The sequence below is a fragment of the Chrysochloris asiatica genome, unplaced genomic scaffold (genome assembly GCF_000296735.1).
Source record: "Chrysochloris asiatica unplaced genomic scaffold, ChrAsi1.0 scaffold00148, whole genome shotgun sequence".
Taxonomy (NCBI): Eukaryota; Metazoa; Chordata; class Mammalia; order Afrosoricida; family Chrysochloridae; genus Chrysochloris; species Chrysochloris asiatica.
Window position 1 is genome coordinate 7522150 of NW_006408666.1, and position 16919 is coordinate 7539068.

At 44.8% G+C, this 16919-nt stretch overlaps 1 protein-coding gene across 1 annotated transcript in view; it reads left to right on the top strand.

Annotated features, from left to right (window-relative positions):
- Positions 1–7143: 7143 nt before the first annotated feature.
- ARRDC4 (arrestin domain containing 4) overlaps positions 7144–16919 on the top strand; it is a 15860-nt gene continuing 6084 nt past the window's right edge. Inside the window, exons 1-4 of the mRNA XM_006870697.1 lie at positions 7144–7429; positions 13403–13469; positions 13704–13851; positions 15894–15996. Of these exons, the coding sequence (XP_006870759.1) occupies positions 7144–7429; positions 13403–13469; positions 13704–13851; positions 15894–15996 (604 nt within the window). The remainder of the gene's footprint in view (positions 7430–13402; positions 13470–13703; positions 13852–15893; positions 15997–16919) is intronic.

Below are 16919 nucleotides of genomic sequence, written 5' to 3' on the forward strand. Positions count from 1 at the left end.
GTTTGTTGAGATTGACAGATTTTTCTCAGAGGACACAGGATGATCATGGGGGCTTGTTATAAATTAAAAAAAAAAAATCAAAAACTACATTAGTTAGAAAAAGGCCAGAAAAATTACACTGAAGATTTTTTTCTCTTTCCAACACAACAATGCACTTGCCCATTCTTCAAACATTCTTCAAGGGATGTCCTACAGGAATTTCATTGGACATCCTCACCCCATCCACTCTATTGCTCTGATTCTGCCCATTCAGATGCCCTTTGTTTCCAAAACTCAAAGAACATTTAAAAGAACTTGATTAGATTCCCTCAAGGATGCCAACACTATTGTTTTCACATGGTGTAGATATAAGAGCAGAAATTTCTTCAGAGAAGAGTTAGGGGAATGGAAACACAATCTTCAAAAGCATATTGATTTAGATGGATGATATGTTGAGAAATATTAGTTTCACATTTTGATATTTTTGTTTAATAATAAAGACTTCTATGATTTTATTGCAATACTTTTGACTTACCTTCATAGGTGCAGTCCTCACATTAAGATCTAGCTATGTACAAATATAGATGAAATGTTTTTAATAAAATGTCCAGGTAGAAACAAGATAAATGTGTACACTATAACATCATATATATGGGTCCTTCTGTCGGTGTTAAGTGCTAGTGATTCCGCTCTAACTCCTGGCCCTGTACAGGGTTTCTGAGGAGTAGCTGGTGGGTTTGAACCACAGACTTTGCAGTTAGCAGTCCAGTGCATGTACTACTTGCCTTATGCACCTGACCCAAACCATGGTTTTCCAATGGTCTCTTATGTGTGCAAAAGCTGAAAAGCAGAAAAGGAAGCCCGAAGAAGAATTGGTGCACTCTACAGTAGTGAGATTGGCCCAGGATCAGGCAGTGTTTCATTCTGCTGTGCATAAGGTCGCTATGAGTTGGTAGCGACTCGATGGCACCTAACAACAACAACAACAAAAAAAAAAGAATTGTGGTGTTGGCAAAAAGAATATTGAATATATCACGCACTGCCAGAGAAAGAAGAAATCAGTCTTAGAGGAAAAGCAGCCAGAATGTTCCCTTGAAGCAAGGATGGAGAGCTATTGTGTTGCTTACTTTGGACACATCATCAGGAAAGACAATCACTAGAAAAGGAGAGCATGCTCGGTAAAGGAGGAAGGGGGTCAGTGACAAAGAGGGACACGCTCCATACAACAGATCAACACAGTGGCGGCAACAACGGACTCAAGCATTAATAATCATAAACGCGGTGCAGGCAACATTTCACTGTCATATATGAGGTCACCAGGGGTCAGAGGCAGTAAATGGCAAGAACACCAAGATGAGACCTGAACATCAGGAAAGATAGATTAGTGTGTGAGTTCTTGGGCACCATGGAGTCTGCACACTACAGTCTGTCTCTCGCTGGTTGCAGCTAAAACTCAGGAGCACATGTAACAAGAGGGTTTGGGAGGAAAGTCAAAACTAGAAAAACAAATTGTGCTAACCGCCAGTCCTGTGGTGGGTTTGCGCCTGTCTTTTAGCTCCTGCTGTCCACTACTAGTGGCTCCAGTGTGGAACTAAACAGTGGACACAGGTAGCGAAAACTCAGCGAGAAAGTCTATCTTTTTATCCAGGGGTCAGTCCCTGGAGAAGGACAGCATGCTTGGTAAAGTGGAGTGTCAGTGAAAAAGAGGAAGACCCCCAACTAGATGGACTGGCACGGGGCAGCAGCAATGGACCCAAGTGTAGCGGTGCTTCGTTCTGTTGTACACAGGATCTCCGTGGGTCGGAATGGACTCAAGGGCACCTAACCACAAAGCCAGAGAACCATCGGGGATCCCTTCCCCACAGTAAATCAGCCTAACTCACTACCAACAGAGCGAGTCCAACACACACAGACCCTATAGGACTGAGGAGATTTGGTACTTCCTATTTCTAAGACTGCTTTCAGCTTTACAGGAGCAAACAGCCTTGTCTTTCTCCTGAAAAACAGCTGCTGGGTTTAAATCCCATGGCTATCAGCCCAATGCTTAACCCATTGTGCGACCAGTGGCTTCATTCAATCAGTATATATAAGAAGTAGAGTCAAAAATGATCCGCACTCTGGTTACATTAAAGCATCAGTCCACGTTCACAGCTGATGACAACACTGAGCGCACACATGAAATGATCAGCTGGAAAAGTGATACTTATAGTTTATCAGGAAAAATGCAAAACAATCAACAGTGCTCATTACAATGAGATGCTCACTGAAGAACTGAAGAAAGACCAGTTAATACCACTGCTATTCAAATTTACATAGCAACCACTAAAGCCAGTGAGGATGAAATTGAAAAAAATGTTACCAACTTCTTCAGTGTGAACTTGATCAAAACATGCAATAAAGATATACTGATAATTACTGGTGAGTTGAATGCAAAGGTTGGAAGAAAAAAAAAAAAAAGAATGATCAGTAATTGGAAAATATGGTCTTGGGGATACATAGGATGCTGAAGATCACGTGATAGAATCTGCAAGACCACGTTTCATTTTCTTTGGTGAGAGAGATTAGCACAGTAGTTGCAAGGATGGACTTGAACTTGTGAGGCAGACAAAGGGCCTGGCAGTGTCCATATCTGTTGTGCATGGGTGGTCATGAGTCACAATGAACTCCACTCATCAAGCAGGAACACCCTCAGCTGAACGCAAGGTGGCTTTTAACACTATCTCTGAGAAGTGACAAGGGAACATCATTAAATGAGTAACCTAAACTGAAAGCCCACCACTTGTCGGCCAGTTTGTCACACTGTGGTGGCTTGATCGTGATGACACAAATGGAGTAAAGCCTTGGAGACCTTCATTTGCTGATGGGCACAACTCAAAATGAAGAGAAACAGCTGCAAATATCCATTAATAACTGGAACACAGAATGTATGAAATACGAAGCTAGGAGAACCGGAAGTTGCCAAAAATGAAACGGAATGCATCAACATCTATATTCTAGATATTAGTGAGCTTAAATGGACTGGCCATTTTGATTCTGACAATAGCATGGTTTACTCTGCCAGTGATAACAAATTAAAGAGGAATGACATCTCATTTATCATCCAAAAGAACATTTCAAGATCTGTTTTGAAGTATTATGCAGTCTGTGATAGGAAAACATCCATACACCTAGAAGGAAGACCAGTTAATATCACTACTATTCAAATTTACATAGCAACCACTAAAGCCAGTGAGGATGAAATTGAAAAAAATGTTACCAACTTCTTCAGTGTGAACTTGATCAAAACATGCAATAAAGATGTATTGATAATTACTGGTGATTTGAATGCAAAGGTTGGAAGAAGAAAAAAAAAAGAATGATCAGTAATTGGAAAATATGGTCTTGGGGATAGATAGGATGCTGAAGATCATGTGATAGAATCTGCAAGACCAATGACTTCTTCACTGCAAATACCTTTTTTAAACAACATAAAAGATGATTATACACATGGACTTCACCAGAAGAAATACAAAGAAATCAAACTGACTACGTCTGTGGAAAAAAAGAGTGGAAAAGCTCCATTTCCTTCCAAACAAGGCCATGGGCAGACTGCGGAACAGACATCAATTGTTCATCTTCAAGTTAAGGCTGAAGTGGAAGAAACTTAAAACAAGTCCGCGAGAGGCAAAATATGACCTTGAACATATCCACCTGAATTTAGAGATCATTTCAAGAACAGATTTGATGCATTAGTTATTAATGACCAAAAACCAGAAGAATTGTTGGGTGACATCAAGAACATCATACAGGAAGAAAGCAAAAGGTCAGTAAGAAGATAAGTAAGAAAGAAAAGACCAAAATGGATGTCAGAAGAAACTCTGAAACTTGCTCTCCAGCATAGAGGTGATAAAGCACATGGAAGATATGAGGAGGTAAAGGAAGTGAACAGAAAATTTCATAGGTCCGATTGAGAAGACTAAGTCTTATATTATAATGAAACTTGCAAAGATTTGGAGTTAGAAAACCAAAAGGGAAGAACACGCTCAGCATTTCCAAGCTGAAAGAACGGAGGGAACAATGTAAGCCTTGACTTGACAAACTACAGGATTCTCTGGGATAAAACAGTGAATGATGAAAAAGCACCAAAAGAAAACAGAAGGAATACACAGGCACGGTACCGAAAGAAATGGTCCATGTTCAACCATTTCAAGATCTAGCACATCATCAAGAGCCACTGGTATCAAAAGAAGTCCTCAGTGCATTGAAGGCACTGGCAAAGAACAAGCCTCCAGAAACGGACAGAATTCCAATAGGAGTCGTTTAACAAACTGACGCAGCACTGAAGACACTAACTCATCTAGGCCAAGACATCTGGAAGACAGTTACCTGGCCAACTCATTGGAAGAGATCCATATTTGTGCCCATTCAAAAGAGAGGTGGCCTGATGGAATGTGGGACTCATCAGACATCAATGATATCACGTGTGAGTAAAATTTTACTAAAGAGAATTCAAAAGCACCTTCAACAGTACACTGACAGAGAAACCACCAGAGACTCAAATGGATTCAGCAGAAGGCTACCATTGCTGACATCAGATAGACTAGATGTTGACTGAAAGCAAAGGCTACCCGGAAGATGCTGACCTGTGCTTTATTGACTAGGCAAAGGTTTTCAGCTGCGCGGATTATGACATACTATGGAAAACAGAGAATGAGTATTCAGGAACACTGTATCTTGTTCATTAGAAATCTGTACATAGATCAAGAGGCAGAACAAGGGGACACTGGATGGTTAAAATCAGGAAACGGGTGTCCTAGGGTTATATTCTTTCACCACACTTATGCAATCTGTATGCTAAGGAAAAAAAAAATCTGAGAAACTGGATTATGTGAAGAAGCACATGCCATCAGGATTGGAAGAAGGCTCAGCAACCTGTCCTATACAGATGGTACAACCTTGCTTGCTGAAAGTGAAGAGAACTTACAATACTTATTTATGAAGATCAAAGGCCACAGCCTTCCCCTATGGGTGCACCTCAATATGAACAACAACAACAACAAAACTCCTCACAACTAGAGCAATAAATGACGCCATAAACTGAGACAAGATATGTGTTTAAAGACTTCATTTTGTTTGCATTCATCAATACTCACAGAAGCAGCAGTCAAGAAATCAAATGTTGTATTGCATTAGGTAAACGTGCTGCACAAGACCTCTTTAAAGTGTTCAAGAGCAAAGATGTCAGTTTGAGAACTAAAGTGTGCCTGACCTGACCCAAGCCGTGATATTTTCAATAACCTCATAAGCATGTGAAAGTTGGACAATGAATGAGGAAGACCATTTAAGAATTGATGCATTTGAGTTACGATATTGGAGGAGAATATTAAAAGTACTGTGAACTGCCAGAAAAACAAATCTGTTTGAAGAAGTACAGCCAGAATGCTCCTGGGAAGTCAGCGTGGCCAGACTGGACTCTCATATTTTAGATATATTATCAGGAGGCACTAGTTCCTGAAGAAGGACATCATGTCTGGTAAAGTCGAGGGACAACGAAAAAGAGGGAGACTCCCAAAGAGATGGATTGGCCCAGTGGCAGCACTAATGGGCTCCAACGGGCTAGTAATTGTGAGGTGTTCGTCGTACAGGAGTCACTACGAATCAGAAGTATGAAGGCATTTAACAACAAAAAATAAACGCAGACAGCACTACAACACCACTTACATTTGTGATATATTTTTTAAAGAAATTATGTTGCTGTTGTTATGTGCTGTGGAGTCGGTTCCGACTCATATCGACCCTGCACAGGGTTTCCGAGGCTATAAATCTATATAGGAGCAGAAAGCTTCATCTTTCTCCCGCGGAACAGCTGGTAGTTTCGAACTGCTCACCGTGAGATGAGATTAGCAGCCCGATTTATAACCATTAAACTACCAGAGCTCCTTAAAGAAATTATAAAAGGATACATAAGGAACGATTTTAAATCTCATAATAGACCTTTGATAGCATCTTACAAACTTGGAATTTCGGTAAGTGAAGAACTTAAGGAGGTTAAAAAATGATGGTCCAAAGTTGTCTCTGCTAAATGATAAAAGAAATTTATAACTGAGAAGAATTGAGGATTAAATAAGAAAACGAAACTGTGATTTGGGAGTTGTGGGTGTAGGTAGGAATCCAGTCTTTAAGTGTTTATGAATGTGTTTACGGACTTCGATACTGAGGTCAGGGAAATGTTTCTGGGTGGAGCAGAAACTTGGATGGTAGATGTTGCTGATACAGCCTGACTCATAACATTATTTAGAGCAGGAAGCAGAATGAGAGTTCTAGTCCTTCCCAGCTTGAAGAGAAGGTAAACTCTGGTATAGAACTCCACAGGGTTCTGGCGTTGTCTAGAATCAGAGACTTCATTCTTCCCATCTGCTGCTTTTAGCCAAGCTCAAAATGAGAAACCTAGCCTTGATCCATCAGTTAGAGGTGGGGATCAACAGTCTGAGGTTCAGCAGACTTCAGGTTGTCCATTAAAGTTTTCAGGCTGCTGGCTCGTACATGTCGTCACCTGGAGATATTACTGAGTTCCATTTTCCATTTTCCTGGGCACCTACTTCCGCTGGAGCATTGTAACTCTAATCAAAATCAAGCCCTGCGCGAACCCAGCAACTGTTGCAGACAGTATTCAGACTGCTGGAAGCCTCGCCCCCATGCGTAGTCATGGAAACGACCGGCAAGCTAGCAGCCAGGGATAAACTGCTCTGCCCCCTCCCTGACCGACATTGTTTCCCACTGTCTGTCCACATGTGCGCACCGCCACACGATTCGTCCTTAACCCAGGACTGTGCCTTCCTCCGACCAATAAGCGGCGTGTGCACGTGTACGCCTGCGTCTCCCCATTGGCCAATCCCTACTGGTCACGCAGCGCCGTCCTGCTCCAGCCGGCGAAGGGCGCCAATGGAATGACTCAGGAGCCCTTTCCAACCAGTCAGCGAGGCGCAGGACTCACCGCAGACCTACGGGCGTGCGCCGGGGGTGGGCAGTCTCGGCCCCTTTCTTTTCCAGGCTGGTCTGTTAAAGCGACAGGGCCTCGGCACCTTCCAGTCCAGGTGGACCACACAGCGGCCGCGGCTGCTTGCTGCGTGCCGTGGGCGCCCGCGATTTCGGGCTCCAGCCGCGGCCCACGTCCGTGGAGCCGAGATGGGAGGCGAGGCGGCGTCTGCGGCGGCCGTGGGCTCTGAGGGCCGCGTGAAGAGCCTGGGTCTGGTGTTCGAGGATGAGCGCAAAGGCAGCTACTCGAGCGGCGAGACAGTGGCTGGGCACGTGCTGCTGGAGGCGGCCGAGCCGGTGTCCCTGCGCGCGCTGCGCCTGGAGGCCCGGGGCCGCGCCACCGCCGCCTGGGGCCCGAGCGCCGCCGCCCGCGCCTCGGCCGCCTCGGAGGTGGAGTACCTGAACGTGTGCCTGAGCCTGCGCGAGCCCCCGGCCGGTGAGCGCCGCGCCTGCCGCGCCGTCTCCGAGTCCAGGGCGGGCGCTGGGAGGGGGCGCACCTGCCGAGCCCCCACCTACCTGGCAGGTGGGCTAGGCAGAAGGCCGAGGTGCAGTCAGCCTTCGGGGGGCCGGAAGCGCAGTGTGATGGCGCTTTGGGGTCCAAGCCTTTCAGCCCCTGGCCCGGAGCACCTGGGAGGGAGTGGGCCCCGCCTGGCGCATCTGATGGCGGAGGATGGAAAGTCTTTGAGACCCGGGTCCGCGGGACCCCGTGTTTTCTGGGCCCCACCTTTTCTCCTGGGTGACTCTCTCATCTTCCTTTCTGATGAATAAAACCCAAGTGTTGGGAAGAGGGAGGTAGCTCCTGATGGGTGGGGGGTCCAATAAGCCACAGTCTCATGGAACTAACTCACCCACACTGCCTCTTCATGGACCCTTGGCGCTTCCCTTTGAGTTCTCCTCGCTTTACCTCCCTCAGTAGCCCAGATTTAGGGGCAGTGAGATGGAGGCATGCTGGGGCTAGATCACTCTTGGTGCAAGACCGAGGTGAGAACTCACGACGTGGAGTTCTCACGTGTGTGCCTGGAAATATTGGAGCCTCGGCCTGTGCAGGGTCTCAGCAACAAGAGACGCGGAGTTAAGTCCTGAAAACCTGTGAGAATTGGAATGATCGCAGAAGTGTATAGTAGACAGTCACAGTCACATGTGGATTCAGAGCCTTGGGGCTGACAACCGTATGTTAGTGGTGGGGTGGGGTCCACCGTCAGCCCCCGGGTCTCCCCATGGGGGCAGGCAGCCCATGGCCTCAACATGGCTAATGGCTAAGCAGAGTAGAGGGCCCTGGAGTACAAGCAAATGGCCTCTTGGTGCCCGGGATTTGGGCTTCTATCTGTGGGCCCTTAATACTGAGTAACTAGATTTAGGACTAACCTAAACAGGGAGCCTGAGATTTGCCACGGAAATTGCTCTGACAAAGCCTGCTGTAACCGTTTTTGTTAACGGTTCTCGTTTTTCTAGTCTTTTGGACTAGAATGTTTAAACGTGCACAATTTGAAAGTCTAACTATTATAAATCTAAGGAGCTCGGGTACCATAGTGGTTACGAGTTGGGCTGCAATTCTCATGGTCAGCAGTTCGAAACTACCAGTTGTTCTGCGGAGAAAGATGAGGCTTTCTGCTCCCGTAAAGATTTACAGCCTCGGAAACCCTATACAGAGTTGGTATGCGTCCAAAGGGACTCCAAGGCACATAACCTCCAACAACTATTTTAGAATGTATGTTTAAAACCCCAAATTGTACTTAGAGCATTGTGGTGTGTTTTGGTTGATCGAATTGAGGGAGAAAAAAACACCCCTGTGGCATCTACAATAAGGAGCCCTGGTGGCTCTTCAGGTTAAGTGCTGGACCCAAAGCCAGTTAAAGATGAGGCCTTTGGGTAAAGATGCACAGCCTTGGACACCTTGTATAGGGTCCGCCTGAGTCATGATTGACTTCCTGACAGGGAGCTCTGCTGGTCCAGTTGTTAACTGCTTGGCTGCGATTTGAAAGGTTGGTGGTTCAAATCCACCCAATACATGTGTAGGAGGCAGAGCTGGTGATGTGTTCTGTAAAGATTGCTGCTTGCTGTGGAGTCGGTTCTAACTCGGTGATGCCCCCTGAGGGCCAGGCTGCTCCGTGACAGGGAGGTTCTACTGTCACATGGGGTTACTGTGTCAAAATCACCTTGATGTTTACAGTTTGGAACACGTTAACAACTTCCCATTGTCATGGGGTTAATTCCCAAACCTGGTGTAGTTTCAATCACCTGGAAAGATTTGGGACGATGTGGATTTCTTGGAATTGTCATCTAGTTCCAAAAAAGATTCCCAATAATGTTTTGGTATTATGACTCGAATCCAGTTGTTAGCTCTCCCTATGATGGAGTCTCTGTTAGTTGTATTGAGGAGGTTGTAGAAAACCAAGAGCAGACCCGAGGGCTGGCCTCTCGCTCACCTACCACAGTTTGACCCTGGAAGTCGCTCACACATCCCGAACCCTAGTCTCTGCCTCTGCAACTGTTGTGTGGCTTCCACAACCCACGAAAGCCTAAGACCAGTTAGTAAGGAAATACCGTCTCTAACATTGTAGATTTCTGTGTACAAGGCTGAGAACTGAATCAGAAGTGGGCATGTGTTTGAGCTGGTGAACCTTTCTGACAGGAAGGAAAGATTTGGTTGCATAGTTTATGAAAACCAGATTCCTTCAGGCACACTGTGACTCATGGTAACCCCATGGGTGTCAGGAGCGCCACAAGAGTCTTCAGTTACTGAAATTTTCTAAGTAGATCGATCGTCAGTACTTTACCTCTGAGGTGCCCTGGGTTTGTTGATGAGCGGTCTCAGTTGTTCCTTTCCTGGTCATGTTTTGAGGTGATTGAAATTCTCATTAAATGTTGTTGTTTTTGTGTTGATGTGTTTTCTCTAAGACGACGAATGTCATCTCTTTCAATCTCCTGACAAATGGCTCTTCTCCACACACATAGAGCTTGGTTTGAACGTGTGCGCTCTGGGTTCCTGCTCCATATGGTAATGAGTCGCATACTCCTTCCCTCCCAGTGGACTCTCATAGGATGGAAGTTACTCATTTTCTGTCCACAGTGCCTGACTTCTGGGCACTGTTTATTTGAACCCATAAGTGACGTCTGCAATTCATTAGTTAATAAATCAGAACTTCAGTCTCGCTGTCTCAGAAACATTGGAGTTACTTGGAGCTATTTTTCCCTGGAGCTCTGAAGTCCCAGGTTCCCAGGAATGTAGGCCTGAGCACACTAGGACAGGATTCACCACCGCTGTCATTTAGCAAGGCCTCCTACCCCTGTGACTTCGTCACTGTGGCTTCAAGTCCTTACGGGTGGAGTGCTTTGGTTAGTGTAGTGGTTATGAGTCGGGCTGCTAACTTGAAGGTCAGCAGTTCAAAACTACCAGCCCTTGCGTGGGAGAAAGATGAGGCTTTCTGCTTCTGTGAAGGTTTACAGCTTGGGAAACCCTGTGCAGGGTCACTAAGAGTCGGAACCAACTCCATGGCACATAACCACCACCTGCGGAGTACTTCTTCATGAGGGCCACAGTGGCAGGCAGACGACACTGTGTTATGTTATTTCTAATGCAGTACACACTGGAAATTGAGGACAGATTCAGAAGACCAATAGTCTGAAAGACTGAAACCCTAACTGATTTGTTTAAGGTCTTAGAAGGATAATGGAGTCCTGATGTGACGCTGTAGGGTAAGCATTGGACTTCTAACCAAAAGGTTGGAGAGTTTAACCCACCAGCTGCTTCTCAGAAACCCTATGAGTTGGAAGCGACTCAAGGGCACTTAACACAACAACGATAGTAATAATACCATTTCTTGAATGCTTTGTTACCCTTCAAAAAATGTAAGAGAATGGAGAAGGAGAAAAGCTCACTTTATTGTTCTGAGGGAGAACTCAAGTCTGTTGTGCATTTCCTTCACCTTAACCACCCCAGGCCCAAAGAGGGAATTCAGCTCCGAGGCTGAGTCTGTGAGCATGAATGGAATACGGTGGCAGAAAGCCCCTTCATGGCTCTCTGAGCCGTTGATGGTGATCGCCCCCCTCCCCATGGACCTCCTGTACTGACCATACAGAATCCTAAGTAGTAATTGTTAATCAAGTTTAATTACAGTGTTGTTCAGTGCCACTGAGTCCGGTCTAGCATATAGTGACCCTGTATAGGGCTTCCTAGGAGCAGCTGGTGGGTTTGAACTGCCGACCTTGTGCTTCACAGTCCAGTGCTGATCCTACAACACCACACCAGGAGCCCAGCTACAGAATTGTTGTTAAGTGCTGTCGAGTCAATTCCAACCCGGAGTGGCCCTGTCGCGGGTTTCCAAGGAACAGCTGGTGAGCTTGAACCACCAGCCTTGAGGTTCACACTGACTTTGCAGTCTAGCACATTTTAACCCACAGCACCACACCAGGACTCCCAATTACAGAATGGTATGTGATAAATATAGTTAGGAATTGCTTAAATGTAATATTGCTTAGATTATCTATGAATACAACGAAATTATTTTGTAAAATCTTTCTGCATTGAATTGCAACATTATTAACAGCATTATTAGTTAATGAAGCTGAAGACTTTAGATTTGTCTCCTTTTAACTACTACTTCATTCTCAAAAAAAGTTATTGCTATAGCCACATAAATACTGTTTACCATAATACCGTAGCTAAAATACCCTAAGAGTTGACAAAATCACCAACTAAAAACACCTGGACAACACAAAACAACAAGGCGAGCAGGGCTTGCTTGTAGCCCATACAGACAATCCCATGGGATCTGAAGTGTCATCATCTTTAGGGGACAGGGACAGCTTGGACAGGAGTGCGTTAGAAAACAAACCCATACTGAGCAACCCTCTGTTGTTGTTTGGTCCCAACCCGTAGCGACCCTGTCTCGGCTTTCCAAGGAGAGTTTGGTGGTTCCAGCGGGCTGCCTTTGCCATCCAGCGCATTAACCCACAGCGCCACCACACCAGGACAACTAGGGTTTCTAAGGCCCAGTGCTGGTAGGGCACTACAGGATAAGCGCTGGACCAAAAGATCCTTTTGAACGGCAAAGTAAGTCAGCAGTTTGAGGTCATCGGCCACTTGTAGGAAACCCAACTATACAGGGTCGCTGAGTTGGTCTCAAAGACAGCAATGATTGTGAGGTCGGTGCAGGACGGGGCAGTGTTTCATCCTGTGGTGCACATGGTCGCTATGAGTTGGTACCGACTCCATGGCACCTCACAACAAGGACAAGCTTTATGTAAGCCAACTGCCGTATCACAACAGAGCAGCTGCTATGAACTGTCAGGTTAAGCAGAGACCCTACAGTGAATGGGTCTTTCCAGCTGGTTCGGACTCAAGTGACCCAAGAGCTCATTAGGTATTCAAAAAGTAAATTAGCAGAGTTTTAGTCTTGTAATTATACAGATACACGTAAGCTGGACTTACAAGGCATGTTTTTTGTTGTTACAAGTAACTACAGGGACTTTTGTAACGTGAATTTCTCCTGAAACACCACACAGAACATTGATAGTCATTCTGTCCCTGACTACCGTCCAGTGACACCCTGCTTAGAGCCAGGCTGCTTGGGTGGATTGTGTAGGGTGTCTGGGCATTCGCTGGAGGTCCGAGCCCTAAGAGTCTGCCACAGACGTACTTGGCTTCTCAGCATCAGTGCTAAGAACCTGTGATACAGAGACTGGAGTGTGGGAAAGGGCTCCATGGGTCCGTGTGTGTCCCAAGTTCACCACAGGAATGGGACATTATTCAGTGGGGCTTGAGTGTGGCTGCCTTGTCCTGTCGGTATGTCTGTTTTCACTGTACCCAGTACCAATAATGTCACAAGTTACGTGTTTTCACCCCACCTCTGCCCAAAGAATATGTAATTTACTTTTTGCGGGATACCAAAAAGAAATAGATTAATATTTTGCTAAATTTATTTTGGGCCCAGTTGGCACCTCACCTTAATATAATAGAATGTGGAAGAACAGTGTGCACGTATTGTACCCACACTTGTGTGTATATGTGTATGTATTAATGTTTCTTAGAATGAAGTAATCTTTGTAAAAATGGATCCACATTTCAATTCTCTAAAGCTAAGTTTGAAGGAGCTCTGGTAGCGTAGTGGTTACGAATCGGGCTGCGAACCTTAAGGTCAGCGGTTCGAAACTACCAGCTGCTCCGCGGGAGAAAGATGAGGCTTTCTACTCCCGTAAAGATTTACACCCTCGGAAACCCTGTACAGGGTCGCTATGGGTCGGAACCGACTCGACGGCACTTAACAACAACAACAACAAAGCTAAGTTTAGTGAACTTTTGGGGCATATTGCGTCTTACAACTAGGAAAATCTCCTTTAAAAAATCCTTTAGGCTATAAATGTTCTTGGTCTAATGATTGAGATAATTACACTGCAATCTCTCTTATAGGTGAAGGCGTCATTTTATTACCACCGGGAAAACATGAATTTCCGTTTAGTTTCCAACTTCCTTCTGAGTAAGTGAAACTTGGTCTGTTGCTGTTTTTCTTTCTCTGTATGGCGTCCGTGCAGATGTCTAGGTGCGGGGCTCTAGGTTGACTCAGACCTCCATGTTTACCCTCGATTGCCCCTAAGAAGACTGATCCCTGAACGTGCTCATTTTCCTCCGCTTCAGCCAATAGTTGCAGGGCTCTTGGATTTTTTGTTTATTTGAAAAATAAGCTTGCAAATGAGTGTCTGGTTTGTTTCAGACCTCTGGTCACCTCGTTCACCGGGAAGTATGGAAGCATTCGGTACTGTGTAAAGGCCATTTTGGAACGGCCGAAAGCCCCCGATCAGAGTGTGAAACGGGAACTGCAGGTGATCAGCCACATCGATGTCAACGCACCGGCGCTCTTAGTAAGTCCGTCCTCCTCATGTATCTCTCCTCGCGGTGCCCACGCTTAGCCAACTTCATGGTCGTTCTGGGCTGCTGCTTTCTGACGGCTTAGAAAATGCAGTCTTGTAACCCGTAGGCATTCACTAGAAACATTGGATACTAGGTTGGGCAAATTACAAATTGTGTGTGTTAATACTATTGATTATGTCCCTGCTGCTAGGACCTTCTATTGCCAAAAAGTTACACAGGCTGGAAACGCATTAATGAGACATAATAATACTAATGCGCGCATCGAGGGCTGGCTTTCACCAGAGGCTGGTGGTCTTCTGGGGTCTGCAGTAATAGCTGACTGAGGAGCAGTAATTAGGGAAGATCCTAATCACACTCAGCCTGTGATTGAGGCTCAGGCCATTAGGCTCTGTCTCCTCCATTCTGCATGTCATTTCCTAGCATTAAGCAAGTGTGTGCAGCTGCCATTGCTCACTTCTCATTTCCTTCTGACACATTTGGCCACATTAAAGCATTGAACTTCTAGTAATCACAAGGACTGCAGGCTGATAAGGAAGATCAGGCTCCAAGTAACAACAGAATAGGCGGCGAGATGGGCCCTAATGAGCTCGACTCTTTGATCTAAACCCACATTATCAAAATAATAGAAAATTATACCTTGTAGTTTCATGATAGCTGTTAGGACCTAATGGGTCTTCATTTAAATATAAATGATGATCTTTTTTTTTTTTTTTTTACTTCAGAAACTACTGAGATAATTGAAACTTTCCATCAAGATGCTGATGTGGCAAAACTGTTTTGTTTTCCGAGTAGAGCTTGCCTTTTCTGTCCAGTGTTTTAGCAACAAGAAAAAACCCAGGAGTTAAATGTTGTTTTAGCTCCATTATCACATGACAAAACAGGAATTTACTGTCACGGTCCACCTTTAGTTTCTCAGCTGACTGAGTTGGAACTGTGACTTTGGTACCCACTTACAGCAGTTTTTACACATATAAGTGACTTTGGTACCCACTTACAGCAGTTTTTACACATATAAGACACTTACAGGGTTATAAGTGTCTTATATGTGTAAAAACTGCTTTGAATGAGGAAGTTAAATAGCCCCACATCCTTTTCTTTATGATGATGTATTCTACAAATGCCTTATAGAAATGATTGAATGGAATTGTATTTTTACTGAAAAGACAATGTTTATCCTGTTCTATAAAGAGAGGGAAAACTTGCAAGGAATTTGGGCTTTTGTGATGAGTTTTTGGTATGTGTGGCTTATTTTAAATCTTCTGTCCTTTCTCTGGATACTGGAATAGAAAAATGTGCTATTTTCAGTAATCTCAGATCCATTATACTCTACCTGCTGTTATATAAAATCCAGAGACCATTCCAGTTAAGGACCCTTGAAATTTCCTCCTAATGTTGAATTTTGAAGAAAAATATGGCTGTTTGCTTATTGCACGTATTTTTAAAATAGTGGTTTCAAAACAAATATGATAGCACTCTATAATTATTGATTTTTTATATCATTTCTCCTTTCACCTTACCTACACATAAAATCTTAAAACCAAAAAATGTAGTGTTGATATGTTAATAGATAATAATGCAGCTGGATTGTCGGTGAGTGCTGTCAAGTCGGTTCCAACCCTTAACGACCCTGTATAGGATTTCCAAGGAGCAGCTGGTGAGTTTGAACCACCAACCCTGTGGTTCAAACCGACAGTTCAGTCCAGCGCATCAGCCCACAGCACCACATCAGGACTTTAGGTTAGCTTTTTAAGGAATGGGTTATAATTTCCCAGAACTATAATGAATACGGGGTTAAAAGAGGATGGTGTTATTGTGCTAATTTAAATATAAACATTCATTTTGATTTTCCTGAGAAGGAAATGACTTCTAATGATTTGTGTTTCAGTAGCATTTTGCATCATCTATCACATGAGGGTAAGACAGTGTGCTTTGCTTAATGGTAGATCTTTTATCTGTGAAAAATGACCTGATTGTAGGTTCTGTCAGTTCTGTCGTTTAATTAAAGGCATTTTTTTCCTTTGAAATTTTCAAGACCCCAGTACTGAGAACTCGAGAGAAAATGGTTGGCTGTTGGTTTTTCACTTCGGGTCCTGTGTCCGTGAGCGCCAAGATTGAAAGAAAGGGATACTGTAACGGTAAGCAGCGTGTTTACACGTCAAGGGGGAGAAGCAGTTTATCTTGTTAACTGGGTTGTAAATGGGTGCAATCTTATGCTTCTTAGAATTTTTGAAGTTCTTACAACACACAGAGTAATAAAAGTTTCTGTTTTGAATATCAGTAATTGATTTTTAGTTACTCTTCAATGGATGAATGTGTCCTGGTGTTTTCCCTTTAATTTTGATACACTTCTGACCCAAAGCAAAGCCAGGAGAGGGGGAAATGCCAATGTTTTATTATAAAATTGGAAAAGACTCTCTCCAGAAGACGGGGAGATGCAGGCGTTTGATTTTAATGTTGGAAAGGACTCCCAGGAAAACAGGCGTTTGGTTTGATGCTGGGAAGGACCACCGTCACAAGAAGAAGGGGAGATGCAGGCATTTGATTGGATGCATTTGAAAGGACCGTCCCGAGCAGGGCTGCTGAGAGAGAGCTGCTGTACTGTGGAATCCAGACTCTGTTTTGGTTGCTGATACACAAGTATGTGGGGCTGGAATGTAGAACATTTCATAATCATAGTCTTCAGGTTGACACTGGAATTACCATCTGCACAAGCCTCCATTCCACACTGGAGACCCCATCCAGGCCTGGCTTTCCACACAAGCCTCCATTCCACACTGGAGACCCCATCCAGGCCTGGCTTTCCACACAAGCCTCCATTCCACACTGGAGGCCGCATCTAGGCCTGGCTTTCCACACAAGCTTCCATTCCACACTGTAGGCCCCATCCAGGCCTGGCTTTCCACACACGCCTCCATTCCACACTGGAGGCCGCTTCCAGGCCTGGCTTTCCACACAAGCCTCCATTCCACACTGGAGACCCCATCCAGGCCTGGCTTTCCACACACGCCTCCATTCCACACTGTAGACCCCATCCAGGCCTGGCTTTCCACACATGCCT